This window comes from Lithobates pipiens, unplaced genomic scaffold (assembly GCF_037356315.1).
Source record: "Lithobates pipiens isolate NorthernLeopardFrog02 unplaced genomic scaffold, aLitPip1_a1.2 Scaffold_19, whole genome shotgun sequence".
Lineage (NCBI taxonomy): Eukaryota > Metazoa > Chordata > Amphibia > Anura > Ranidae > Lithobates > Lithobates pipiens.
The window spans coordinates 34,372,209-34,385,667 of NW_027507764.1; the positions used below are offsets into that span (position 1 = coordinate 34,372,209).

General features: G+C 46.3%; 1 protein-coding gene across 20 annotated transcripts in view; it reads right to left on the reverse strand.

The window, feature by feature from the left end:
- Positions 1–13,459, reverse strand: part of OBSCN (obscurin, cytoskeletal calmodulin and titin-interacting RhoGEF) — a 705,115-nt gene that overhangs the window by 303,043 nt on the left and 388,613 nt on the right. For all 20 annotated transcript variants that reach the window (XM_077490633.1, XM_077490622.1, XM_077490628.1 and 17 more), the window contains 2 exons: positions 12,912–13,190; positions 9,801–9,879 (listed from right to left, as the gene is read on the reverse strand). In XM_077490633.1, the coding sequence (XP_077346759.1) occupies positions 9,801–9,879; positions 12,912–13,190 (358 nt within the window). The remainder of the gene's footprint in view (positions 1–9,800; positions 9,880–12,911; positions 13,191–13,459) is intronic.

A 13,459-nucleotide genomic window follows, 5' to 3' on the forward strand; every position in this document is an offset into this window, starting at 1 on the left:
CCAGGCCGCGTGCCCTCAACATTGGGGGTGCCTTGGGGAAGGGGGGGCCGCGCGGCCCCCCCCACCCCAAAGCACCTTGTCCCCATGTTGATGAGGACAAGGGCCTCTTCCCGACAACCCTGGCCGTTGGTTGTCGGGGTCTGCGGGCGGGGGGCTTATCGGAATCCGGGAGCCCCCTTTAATAAGGGGGCCCCCGGATACCGGCCCCCCACCCTATGTGAATGAGTATGGGGTACAATGTACCCCTACCCATTCACCTGTAAAATAAAAGTAAAAAAAAAAACACAACACACGAGATAAAATACTTTATTGCACAGCTCCGGGGGTCTTCCGTCTTCCGGGGTCTTCTCGCCGGACTCCTCCGCTATCTTCTTCTAGCTCTTTTGCTAGCGGAGGAGTCCGGCTTTCTTCCTCGCCGCCGGCCTCTTCTTCCGACTTCGGGGGTCTTGTCCCCCTCTTCGGTTCTTCTGCCGGGCCATCGCGCCTTCTTATAGCTCTTTTACAGGCGGTGGCCCGGTCTTCTGTCGCCGCCGCCGCCTTCCGTTCTTCTTCTTCTTCTTCTTCTTCGCCAGGAGATGTTAACTCGACGATCTCTCCGGCCGCAATGCCAGAGAAGCGCTGCGCTGCCACTTATATAGGGACAAGGGGCGGTGTCACATGGCTTTATGTCACATGGGTTGGTCACATGGGTTGATGTCACATGGGGACTGTGACATCGTAAGGGGGCGGGGTCACAATGTGACACCAACCCATGTGACATAAAGCCATGTGACACCGCCCCTTGTCCCTATATAACTGGCCGCGCAGCGCGTCCCTGGCATTGCGGCCGGAGAGATCGTCGAGTCAACATCTCCTGGAGAAGAAGAAGAAGATGAAGAAGAAGAAGAAGAACGGAAGGCGGCAGCGGCGACAGAAGACCGGGCCACCGCCTGTAAAAGAGCTATAAGAAGGCGCGGTGGCCCGGCAGAAGAACCGAAGAGGGGGACAAGACCCCCGAAGTCGGAAGAAGAGGCCGGCGGCGAGGAAGAAAGCCGGACTCCTCCGCTAGCAAAAGAGCTAGAAGAAGATAGCGGAGGAGTCCGGCGAGAAGACCCCCGAAGACGGAAGACCCCCGGAGCTGTGCAATAAAGTATTTTATCTCGTGTGTTGTGGTTTTTTTTGTACTTTTATTTTACAGGTGAATGGGTAGGGGTACATTGTACCCCATACTCATTCACATAGGGTGGGGGGCCGGTATCCGGGGGCCCCCTTATTAAAGGGGGCTCCCGGATTCCGATAAGCCCCCCGCCCGCAGACCCCGACAACCAACGGCCAGGGTTGTCGGGAGTCCCTTGTCCTCATCAACATGGGGACAAGGTGCTTTGGGGTGGGGGGGGGCGCACGGCCCCCCCTTCCCCAAGGCACCCCCCATGTTGAGGGCACGCGGCCTGGTACGGCTCAGGAGGGGGGGCGCTCGCTCGCCCCCAATTCCTGGCCGGCCGGGTAGCGCGCTCGGACAAGGGTCTGTTGTGGACTTGGGGGGGACCCCCACGCCGATTTTTTTCGGCGTTGGGGTTCCCCTTTAAGTTCATACCAGGCGGCGGGGCCAGCGGCGTCTCCTTCGCGGGCCCCACCTACCTGGAGACGCGCTCGAAATGAGCGGACTTTCCTCCGCGTGTGTGGGCGAGTCCGTTCATTTCGAAAGTACGGCGGATAGTACGGTGGACTTAGTACGCCGTATTAGTCCGCTGAAAAAGTGCCGTGTGTGGGCAAGTAGCCCGTTCGGAAATTCCGACGGACAGTCTGGCGGAAGTCCGCCAGACTAAGTACATCGGACAGACGGCTACGTGTGTACGCGGCTTCAGAAAGACCAGGTTTGCCAACCTCCCTGCAGCATTTTTTTTACTGACAAAGCATGGAAAATTTACTGGGAGAGCACTTTTATTTTTTACTGGCAACCTGAAAAATTACAGAACTCCTTTTGAAAACTGACAGAGTGAATATGTAAAACAGTATAAACATGATATGGAAACACAGAAAGTAATTTTCTTGCTTTACATTTAAAAAGTCAAAATGATCAGCCCCTGATATTTACTGGCAGTTGTAAAAAAATCACAGATTTTTACAAACTGTCAGTAAATTTACTGGTGGTTGACAACCCTGGGAAAGGCTCGGAAACACTTCGGAATGGAGTGTTTCCGAGTATTTCTGAGTGTTTCCGATTTTTTTCCGAACGGCTCCGAACCGTTTCCGTGTGTCACCGGCGCCCCCCCGACACCTCAGGCCAAATGCGGTACTGCACACCCCACTGGCTTGAATCCTGCTTGTCTTGCGAGACAACACTCGAAAACCGAGTCAGGATTAAAAAAAAAAAAAGTTGCTTGTCTTTTAAAACGCTCGTTAAACGCGTTGCTCGTAAACCAAGGATCCACTGTACTGGAAATTGTATTGGCGGTGATCAGCGAATTATAATGGGGCTGTGATAGTGCGGTGGGAAATCTGACACTAACTGACACTGGATGGGAACTGACTACCACTGACATCACCAGTGGCGCTAATACAGAGATCAGAGCTAATACTGTACACTGTAACTGTACTAATGGCAGTGGCTGGGAAGGGGCTGACATCTAGGCTGTTTTATCTACTTCTACTAAATGCTCCCCATCCTCTCTGTACCATTATAATAATTGTACCTGTGCCTGTGTCCTGTAAAAAAATCTGCCCGGTTGTACCTACAGCCGAGCGGCTCCCAGCGCTCAGCTGACTGTCAGCTCTCTCTTCTCTCTATGGCTCACAGCTGGGGTGGGCGGGGCCGAGCCCTCCAGCTGACGTCAGCCGGGGGAGGAGGAGGAGAGAGGAGAGAGAGAGCCAACAATCAGCTGTGTGGCGGGAGCCACTCGGCTAAAGGTACAACCGGGCAGATTTTTTTTTTACAAAACACAGGCACAGGGACAATTATTATAATGGTACAGAGAGGATGGGGAGCATTTAATAGCAGATATAAGAGCAGCACAGGCCCCGCGCACTCCCGGCACAGTTAATGGTGGCAAGCTCCCAATTGCTACTAGTGATAGGGAGCGTTCCGATCATGTGACCCGCCATGATAGCCAATCATGGCGGTCACATGATCATAAACCACGCCCCCTCATCCCAGCAGTGGTGGCCTGTCCATAAGGAGCACCCCTAATCTATGCGCCTTAGAGCCGGGACAAGGGGTGGGCGGGAGGGACGGCTGCCCCTGGCACAATGGTTTATTGCTGGGGTAGGGGGCACCATGACCTTAACCCTAAGGGAAAGGGAGGCGCAGTTTGACAACTTTGCCCTGGGCGCTGGATGACCTTGTCCCGGCACTGACACGCCTGGCCCCTAATCTACATGCAGGGCGGCGGGCGCATGGATTCCAATGGGGGTATTTTTTTTTTTAAGCATGTGAAGCTCTAATAGGCTTCAAAAAAAGGGTGGGCTCGGGGGGGGGGGGGCGTAGAGCACTGCGCCTGGGGGCTCACCCAGTTGTGTGAACATAGTGAATTAATATTCGCTTTTGTCTCCCTGATTCTCCTCCCGGCCAATCAGTAAGCGGGTCCTGAGACCCGATTGGCCAAGGAGAAGAAACGATCGCATTGGCCGCCGAGGAGGAGGAGAAGACGCAGGGGAAGCCAAGAAGGAGGAGATGCAGGGTGAAGCCGAGAAGCCGACGAGGGTGAAGCGCTGCCTGCGATCTAGATGGGGTATGTGTGGGGGTGTTGGGCTGACGATCGAGCGACGGGGGGGGGGGGTGTATGCGACCGACACAGACCGACTGACCTACCGACTTTGCTGCTCACCTGCCCCCCCTCCAGAAAAATATGGAGCACCAGATGCCACTGCCTGCGAGGTATCAGCTCAAAGGGCTTAAAGGAGCGTGGCGGCCCGTCCTCCCACCCAGCAGTCACATAAAAATATTTTTTTTAAAAAGGTCCCTTTAAAAAAAATTTTTATGGCTTAGCGGGAGCATTTGATATGGCACAGTGGCTGCGTTTGATGGGCATAGCGGCTGCATTTGGCACAGTGGCTGTGTTTGATAGTACAGTGGCGGCAATTGATGGGCACAGTGGCTGCGTTTGATGGCACAGTGGCTGCGTTTGATGGCACAGTGGCTGCGTTTGATGGGCACAGTGGCTGTGTTTGATGGGCACAGTGAGGCTGCATTAGATGGGGCACAGTGAGGCTGCATTTGATGGGGCACAGTGAGGCTGCATTCGATGCTGCACAGTGGCTGCATTTGATGGGGCACAGTGGCTGCATAAGATGGGCACAGTGGCTACATATGATGGGCATAGTAGCTGTATTTGATGGAGCACATTGGCAGCATTTGATGGCACAGTGGCTGCATTTGATGGCAAAGTGGGAGCATTTGATATGGCACAGTGGCTGCGTTTGATGGGCACAGTTCCTGTGTTTGATGGCACAGTGGCAGTAATTGATGGGCACAGTGGCTGTGTTTGATGGCACAGTGGCGGCAATTGATGGGCACAGTGGCTGTGTTTGATGGCACAGTGGCGGCAATTGATGGGCATAGTGGCTGCATTTGGCACAGTGGCTGTGTTTGATGGTACAGTGGTGGCAATTGCTGGGCACAGTGGCTGGGTTTGATGGGCACAGTGGCTGTGATTAGATGGGGCACAGTGAGGCTGCATTTGATGGGGCACAGTGAGGCTGCATTAGATGGGCACAGTGGTTGCATTCGATGCTACACAGTGGCTGCATTTGATGGGGCACAGTGGCTGCATAAGATGGGCACAGTGACTACATATGATTGGGCATATTAGCTGTATTTGATGGAGCACAGTGGCAGCATTTGATGGCACAGTGGCAGCATTTAATGGCAAAGTGGGAGCATTTGATATGGCACAGTGGCTGCGTTTGATGGGCACAGTTCCTGTGCTTGATGGCACAGTGGTGACAACTGATGGGCACAGTGGCTGTGTTTGATGGTACAGTGGCGGCAATTGACGTGCACAGTGGCTTTGATGGGACAGTGGCTGGGTTTGATGGGCACAGTGGTTGCGTTTGATGGCACAGTGGCTGTGTTTGATGGCACAGTGGCGGCAATTGATGGGCACAGTGACCGCATTTGGCACAGTGGCTGTGTTTGATGGTACAGTGTTGGCAATTGCTGGGCACAGTGGCTGGGTTTGATGAGCACAGTGGCTGTAATTGATGGGGTTTTTTTTGTTTTTTGTTTTTTTTGGTCTTTTACTTCAACCAGATCCCGGGGTGACGTCTCCTCTCGCCGAGGCGTAAATAACCTCAAAACCAAAAAAAGTCATCCCAACTTTCATGAGCCACAAATAAGTCCTGAAATTGAAACGTCATTAACAAATCTAATTTGGTTTCCATCTCAATTTCATAGTCATTAGAAAACAATTTCAGGGAGCCGCGCGTGCGGAGGCAGTAATTAATCCCAACCAATTTACTTGCCGCTAATGGTCTGTGTAACCCTTGGAAGATAATTCTCGCTGATCTTAAATAACAGCAAATCTTCAGAACGATCGTCGTGTTTCGGAGCTGCTGGATGTCACACAGGTGTCTCTCCCCTCCATAAAGGTCACACAGCTTGATGTGAATGGAGATTTTTTTTATTTTTTAACCACTTAAGCCCCGAACCAATTAGCAGCCAAAGGACCAAGCCCCTTTTTGCGATTCGCCATCGCGTTGTTTTAACTGACATTTGCACGGCCGTGTGACGTGGCTCCCAAACAAAATTGACGTCCTTTTTTTGCCACAAATAGAGCTTTCTTTTGGTGGTATTTGATCACCTCTGCGGTTTTTATTTTTTGCGATATAAACAAAAAAATAGCGATATAATGCTATAATAAATATTCCCAAAAATATATAAAAAAAACAATTTTTTTCCTCAGTTGAGGTTGATACGTATTCTTCTACATATTTTGGGTAAAAAAAAAAAAAATCGCAATACTCTTTTATTGATTGGTTTGCGCAAAAGTTATAGCGTCTACAAAATAGGGGATAGTTTTATGGCATTTTTATTATAAATTTTTTTTTTATTAGTAATGGCGGCGATCTGTGATTTTTTTATCATGACTGTGACATTATGGCGGACACACCGGACACTTTTGACACATTTTTGGGACCATTGACATTTATACAGCAATCAGTGCTATAAAAATGCACTGATTACTGTGTAAATGACACTGGCAGGGAAGGGGTTAACCACTAGGGGGTGATGAAGGGGTTAAGTGTGTCCTAGGAAGTGATTCTAACTATGGGGGGTGGGCTACAAATCACATGACACCAATCACTGCTCCCGATGACAGCGAGCAGTAGATCTCTGTCATGTCACAAGGCAGAACGGGTAAATAGCTTGTTTACATAGGCATCTCCCCGTCTCCCCATTCTGCGATTCCGTGACACGAACGCCGGGAGATCGGCGGACTCGATGTCCACCGGTCTCCAGGCAGTCATGTCACGGAACCGCAGAACGGGCACACGCTGTACGTGGCGGGCACATGCCCACTAATCCTGACAATTAAAGAGGATGTACAGGTACGCCCATTTGCCCACCGCTGCCATTGTGCCGACATATATCGCCGTGCAGCAGTTGGCAAGTGGATAAAAAACACTCAGAGACTACAGAATGATACAATGTAACATATTGTTACTTTTGTATCCCTGTGTTCATTTATCTGCAGATCAAAGAGATAAACTTAGATCTGCAGATAAAGTTAAAGCGGGAGTTCCACTAGTTTTTGTGTTTATTAAGTCAGCAGCTACAAAAAGTGGATCTTCTGACTTTTAATAAACACACACTCACCTGTCCCACGATCCAGCGATGCGGGAGCGCCTGAAGCCTCGCTCCTCTCCCTCTCCGCAATAGTGGCTTTGCAAGTGTGGGCACCCCACTGTGACTTCACACCTGGGTGTGCACTGTGCATGCACGTCCTAAAGTGTCGAGCAATCTTCTGGGACCTTTGGCCGCGTACACACGGGCGGACTGTCTCTCCAACTTAGTCCGCCGAAACACATTTCAGCGGACAGTCCGCTCGTGTGTGGGCTTCAGCGGACTTTTTCAGCGGACAGTCTGGCGGACTAAGTATTTCAGAATTTCCGTAATATTGTCCGTCCAACTTTGGTTTCAGCGGACAGTCCGCTCGTGAGTAGGCTAGTTGGACGGACTAAGTATGGCGCATGCTCAGAAAGGATTTACACGGCGGAAGGTTGCATTGCTGTGTATTGGACGTCCTATTTCTAGTCCCGTGGTACGTGCTGTACACGTCATCGCGCAAGCTTTCAACGGACTGTTTGTTCATCGTGTGTGGTCAAGTCCGTTCATTCGAATGTAGGACGGACTGTCCGTCGGATTGTCTGACGGACTTAGTTGGCCAGACAGTCCGCCCGTGTGTACGCGGCTTTAGACGTGTCTCAGAAGAAGGAGTGAGGGGGGGGAGGCATCGACTAGGCAGCATGCCTGGAATTGGGAGCTGGGTACCTGTCAAGTACCCCCCCGCCCCAAAAAAAAGATTACATGCCAAATGTGGCATGTCAGGGCGTCCCAAGTGCTTAAAGAGGAAACTTCCACTTTTGGGTGGAACTATGCTTTAACTGCTTCCCGACTGCCTCATGCAGATATACTGCGGCAGAAGGGCACATACAGGCAGATTTACATACCTGTACGTTGCCCTTTAAGAGGCAGCTTGCGTGCGCGCCTGCCAGGAGCTCCGTGAGTGGGATTGCGGGTTTAGCGATTGTCTCACGTGGAGGAAGAACAGGGAAATGCTAATGTAAACAAGCATCTCCCTGTTCTGCCTACTGACACTGATCACAGCTCCCTGTGATCAGGAGCGGTGATAAGTATCGTGCCACACACAGCCCCTCAGTTAGAATCACTCCCTAAGACACACTTAGCCCCTACAACGCCACCTAGTGGTTAACCCTATTCACTGCCAGTTATATTTACACAGTAATCAATGCATTTTAATTGCACTGATCGCTGTAGAAATGTAAATGGTCCCAAAATAGTGCCAAAAGATCACTGCCATTACTATTAAAAAACAAAAATAATAATAATAAAAATGCTGTAAATATATCCCCCTATTTTGTAGACGCTATAACCTTTGCGAAAACCAATAAATATACGCTTATTGCGATTTTTTTTTACCATAAATATGTAGAAGAATACATATCGGCTTAAACTGAGAAAAAATTTGCTTTTAAAAAAAAAAATATATATATATATTTATTATTGCAAAAAGTACAAAATATTGTGTTTTTTTCAAAATTGTTGTTTTTTTTTTTGTTTATAGTGCAAAAAATAAAAACCGCAGGGGGTGATCAAATACCACCAAAAGACATCTCTATTTGTGGGAAAAAAAAGTAAGTAAATTTTGTTTGGGTGCAACGTCACATGACCGCGCAATTGTCAGTTAATGCAACGCAGTGCCGAATCGCGAAAAGTGCTCTGGTCAAGAAGGGGGTAAATCCTTCCGGGGCTAAAGTGGTTAAATACCACCAAAAGAAAGCTCTATTTGTGTGAAAAAAAAATGATAAAAATGTCATATAGGTACAGTGTTGCATGGCCGCGCAATTGTCATTGAAAATGTGACAGCGCTGAAAGCTGAAAATTGGCCTGGGCAGGAAGGGGGATGAAAGTGTCTGGTATTGAGTTGGTTATTTGTCTTAGCCCCTGTACACACGGTCGGAGATTTCCACAACCAAATCCGTCGGATTTTGCCCGTCGGATTTTGCCCGTCGGATCTTGTCTGAAACTGTTGCATACACACGGTCGGACAAAGTTGGCAAAAAAATCCGATCTTTCAGAACGTGATGACATAATTTCGTTACGACTACATTCAGGCTAGTAGCCAATAGCTTTGATGTAGGAATTTGATCTGAGCATGCGTGGCACTTGGTCCGATCAAAATTCTCTACACATGATCGGAGTATGTCCGACCGGCCCAGTTGGTCGGGAAATATTTCCAACATGTTGGAAAATTGGGTCCGACGGATATTCCGACGGAATCAGTCCGATGCATACCACACACAGTCGGATTATCCGACGACACGGTCCGATAGGACACATTCCGACGGATTCTCCGACCGTGTGTACAAGGGCTTAGGATTGCGAGAAAAACATTATTTTTGCAATAACTGCAAAAAAGCTTTGTTTGTCCTTAAAAACGGTGTGTATTATCTTTAGTAATAACAAACAGTTATTGCCGAACAAACAAGTTCATAGCGGAAATTTAAAAATTGCTCTGCTCCATAGGAGGTGAACAAGTGTGACCGGTGAAGTGGTTAATAAATAAATATTAGGATTTTTTTTAGTTTTTTGACAAAAAACAAAAAACAAAAAAAAAGGGAAAGAAAAAAAAAAAGGGAAAGAAAAAAAAATGAAATAAATAAATAAATATTAGGATGGACCCCGGGGCTCTTCTGTTTGAAACATCTCTGCACCCAAAGAAAATAGAATTTTACAATGGACTATCATGTGGGACACACACAGGCTGGGAAAATCATCTTCATTTTTAATTGGCAAAAAGGTTCACTTCAAAAGCATCCAAAATCTCTTCTCAGAATTTTGACTTTGAAATTTAGAATTTTTTAAAATACATAAAAAAAAAATACAGAATTATGATTTTGAAAAAAATAATAATTATTATTTATTTTTTTACAGAATTCTGAGTTTGAAAGTCTGAATCCTGACATTAAAAGTCAGAATTCTGCCTTTGAAATAATAATCTTAAAAGCATCCAAAATCTCTTTTACAAATGACGTGTTGCTGTGTCTATTATTTTTGCGTCAATTTTTAATTTTTTTTTTACCTGGACATATAGCCTTGGGCGCTGAGGTAGGAGGAGGTTTCAGTGGCCGCCTCTGCCGTGTCATAGTCAGAACTGGTTACTGAAATTCGAAAAACACAGAAAGCAAAAATTTGTCAAGCAGGTATATTTTTTGTATTGTTCCTTTATATATTGTATTTGTTTAGCCTGCGAGTGGAGTGGAAGGCTGCCCTTTTATATATTTTATTCTTTCCATTTCTAGTCTGTTAAAAAAGGTCTGTTTATACATCTCAACAGCTCCAGCTGAAATTCACATGACATTAACATACAGTTTAGCTAAGGATTTTTTCTTCTTTGAGATAATCAGCCAAAGATCCGGGGATAAAGGCACCACATCCCGGAAATACGCAAATATTTTTTAATAAACAAAATAGTATGCCAACATATTAAATCGCATACTTTTTATTGTAAGTATACAAAAATTAAGTGCAGTTATTCCATAAAAAGCATTTGAAATGCATGTGGTCATAATGTGTGTACGGTAGTTTCCACTCAACATGTTTCACCATTCAATGGCTTCCTCAGGAGACTTGTGAAGCACTGTACAAAAAAAAAGTAGTAAGTTCATACAATCAACACACAATCAATAACTATGACACACTGATAGTGGCAGCTGGTGCTCAATATTTTTTTTTGGGGGGGGGGGGAGGCGGCAAAAAAACCTGCCCCCCACCTTGGGAGACAGACAGCGGCGACCAGTGCTCCCCCGCAGGAGATGGACAACAGCGATGAGTGCCCCCCCGCAGGAGACGGGCAGAGGCGATCAGTGGTCTTACCTTAAGAGGCCGATTCTGCTCATCGCTCCAGCTTGCAAAGGGAAGAGCCGCGGTCGTTCCTTCTCCTCTCAGCCGAACAGGAAGTGGGTCCTGAGACCCGATTGGCTGGGAGTCCCAAGACTCCGTGCCCAACCGGATCTCAGGACCCGCTTCCTGATTGGCCGGGAGGAGAAGCAGGAAGACATTAGAGAATATTAATTTGCTAATGTCACACAGGTGGGTGGGCTTGGGGTGCAGTGCTCTGCGCCCCAAAGCCCACTCTTCTTTGAAGTCAATTAGAGCCTCAGGCTCTAATCATGTTCTTAAAAAAACAAATTGAAATCCATGCGTCCAGTGCTCTTCATGTAAATTAGGGGCCGGGCACATGGATTAGGGGGGCGGTGCCCCTGTATACCTAATGGAAGCACCGCCACTGCACACTGATATCCCTAAGTGCAATTTTTGGTTACAACATTTCAATGTATACTGATCTCGGTGAGCATCCGGGGTAAGATGGCCTGTCAGATGTGATGTTGATTGTATAAACATACTAATATAATTTGCACTTCAGTGTATAAATATATAAATATATCTATATAACTCACATGTTCAACTAATAATGTAATTTTTCTTATTTATTTGTATATGATATTTTCAGCAGTTTACCCCGACTTGTTCATGCCCCTACTTAGCTGGGGTAGGCGGAACACTTTGGTGGGGGTAGGTCAGCCAGACCTCTTGAACTTTGACTTCTGGGGGACACACCTGCTGGCCTTTGACCTTTGGGGGAGGTCCCTATTCCAATCCCTGAGTCCTAACCTTGTTCTTCTAGGAGAAGCCCTAAACCCTAACCCCTAACCCTAAACCTAACCCCAACCCTAACCCCAACCCTTTTTTCACAAGTCTCCTGAGGAACCCATTGAATGGTGAAACATGTTGAGCAGAAAATACTGTACACACACATCATGACAGCATGCATTTCATAATGATGGTTTTTATGAATAACTGCTTTTCATTTTTGTATACTTACAATAAAATTGATGTGATTTAAATTTTTGGCATCCTATTTTGTCTGGCACATTAAAAAACCCCATTTGTGCATTTTAAAACACATTTTAGCTAGCTCAAGGTCTCTCTGCATCCTTGTATGTCATATATTGGATGTTTAAACAAAATATAGATAAAAAAAATAGTTAAAAAAAACAAAAATAAAAACAAACTTGACCCAAAATAGCTCACATGACCTGTAGAGGCTAATATCTAAAGCTCTTCTTTTCTTTTTGTACTATACCCAGACCCAGTTCACAACTAGAAACAATTTACGACCTTTACGAACCTTTCAGCTTTTCAACCATCAAGTAACCCAGTTGCCAGATGCCGATTGTGGGCCTGCTTACATTTCTCCCTTCCAATTTTTAGTAAATGATAGAGGTCAGCAACCCTCAGCATGCATGCCAGGGAATGACCTGATGCCTTTTCTGCGGGCACACCATTGTTGGTGTCATTAGGAGAACTTGTGCCCCATCATTGGGGTCATTTTGCCCCATTGTTGGTGTCATTGGGAGAAATTGTTCCCCATCGTTGGTGTCATTAGGATGAATAGAGCCCCTTCATTGGTGTCAGTGGGGAGAACTATGCCCCATTTTAGGTATCAATGGATGAAATAGTGCCTCAAGGGCTGGATAAAAGGAAGCAAAGGTCACAGTTTGGTGACCACTGCCCTAGTTTTCTCTAGGTCATTCTTTCCGCTGATGTGTGAGGAAAACCTAATGAGATCTACTGCAGGATCTGACTCTCAATTTCTTTTTCGGAACCCTCGGCTGAAAAGATTGCCTACCATGAAATATGAGATAGATAGATAGATAGATAGATAGATAGATAGATAGATAGATAGATAGATAGATAGATAGGTAGGTAGACGAAGAAGGCGTCTAGTTTCTTTGCAGATCTTAAATCCAAATGGAGGCAATAAAATAATTTATTGCAATATACATATTTAGGAAGCATCATTCTCTAAACCAATAAGCTGTATAAGAGCGCCCTCTAAAGGTGTCTAATATGTGCTACAAAAAAATATCCAAGGTGCCATTAGATACACAGCAGGTTTGCCTTAGTATGACTTTGCAGCGGTAAACCTCCAATGTAAGGCTAAATTATTATTTTAAAAGTTAATTTTTAATTTATATTTCCATTTTATATTATTATCAAAAAATCAGGGTCTGCTTTTAAATTTTAGGTAACAAAAAATAAATAAAAAAATGGCACCTAGAACCTGGTTGGCTGAGATGGGTACTATCTTCATACAACATTCCATGCCTCATGTACACGTGTTACTTACAGTCCACTCTCAGCTCAGCCTTGGTGGAAGCAACTCCCATCCTGTTTTCAGCAAGGCATCGGTACACGCCCATGTCTGTGGGAACCACGGCGGTTATAATGAGCTGGTGGCAGCCCTCCTGGTCCTCATTGATCATATAATGGTCATCTTCCTCTATCACCTTCCCATCTTTGAACCAGCGCACGGTTGGCATCGGCTTTCCGATCACGACACAGTCGAAACTGACTGGGTAGCCATCTTGAACCTCTTGGTTTTGGAGCTCAGTAATAAATATAGGAGCTTAAAAAGAAACAAAAGCATTATTCAGTTACATAATAAAACACAAGCAGAATGGGAACACTCACATAGGGAATAATCGATAGTTCACTGGCAAATCATGCATGTGAAATGAATCAAAGAAACTCCCATAGTGTGAAACTGTATAAAATGTATTAAAGATAAAAGATACCAAATACTTACATAAAGGCAGTTAAAATCGAGCATATATGCAATGTTTATCCATCCTGGGATTCAAGCCAACAGCCTTGATGAATCATCATCGCAAACAT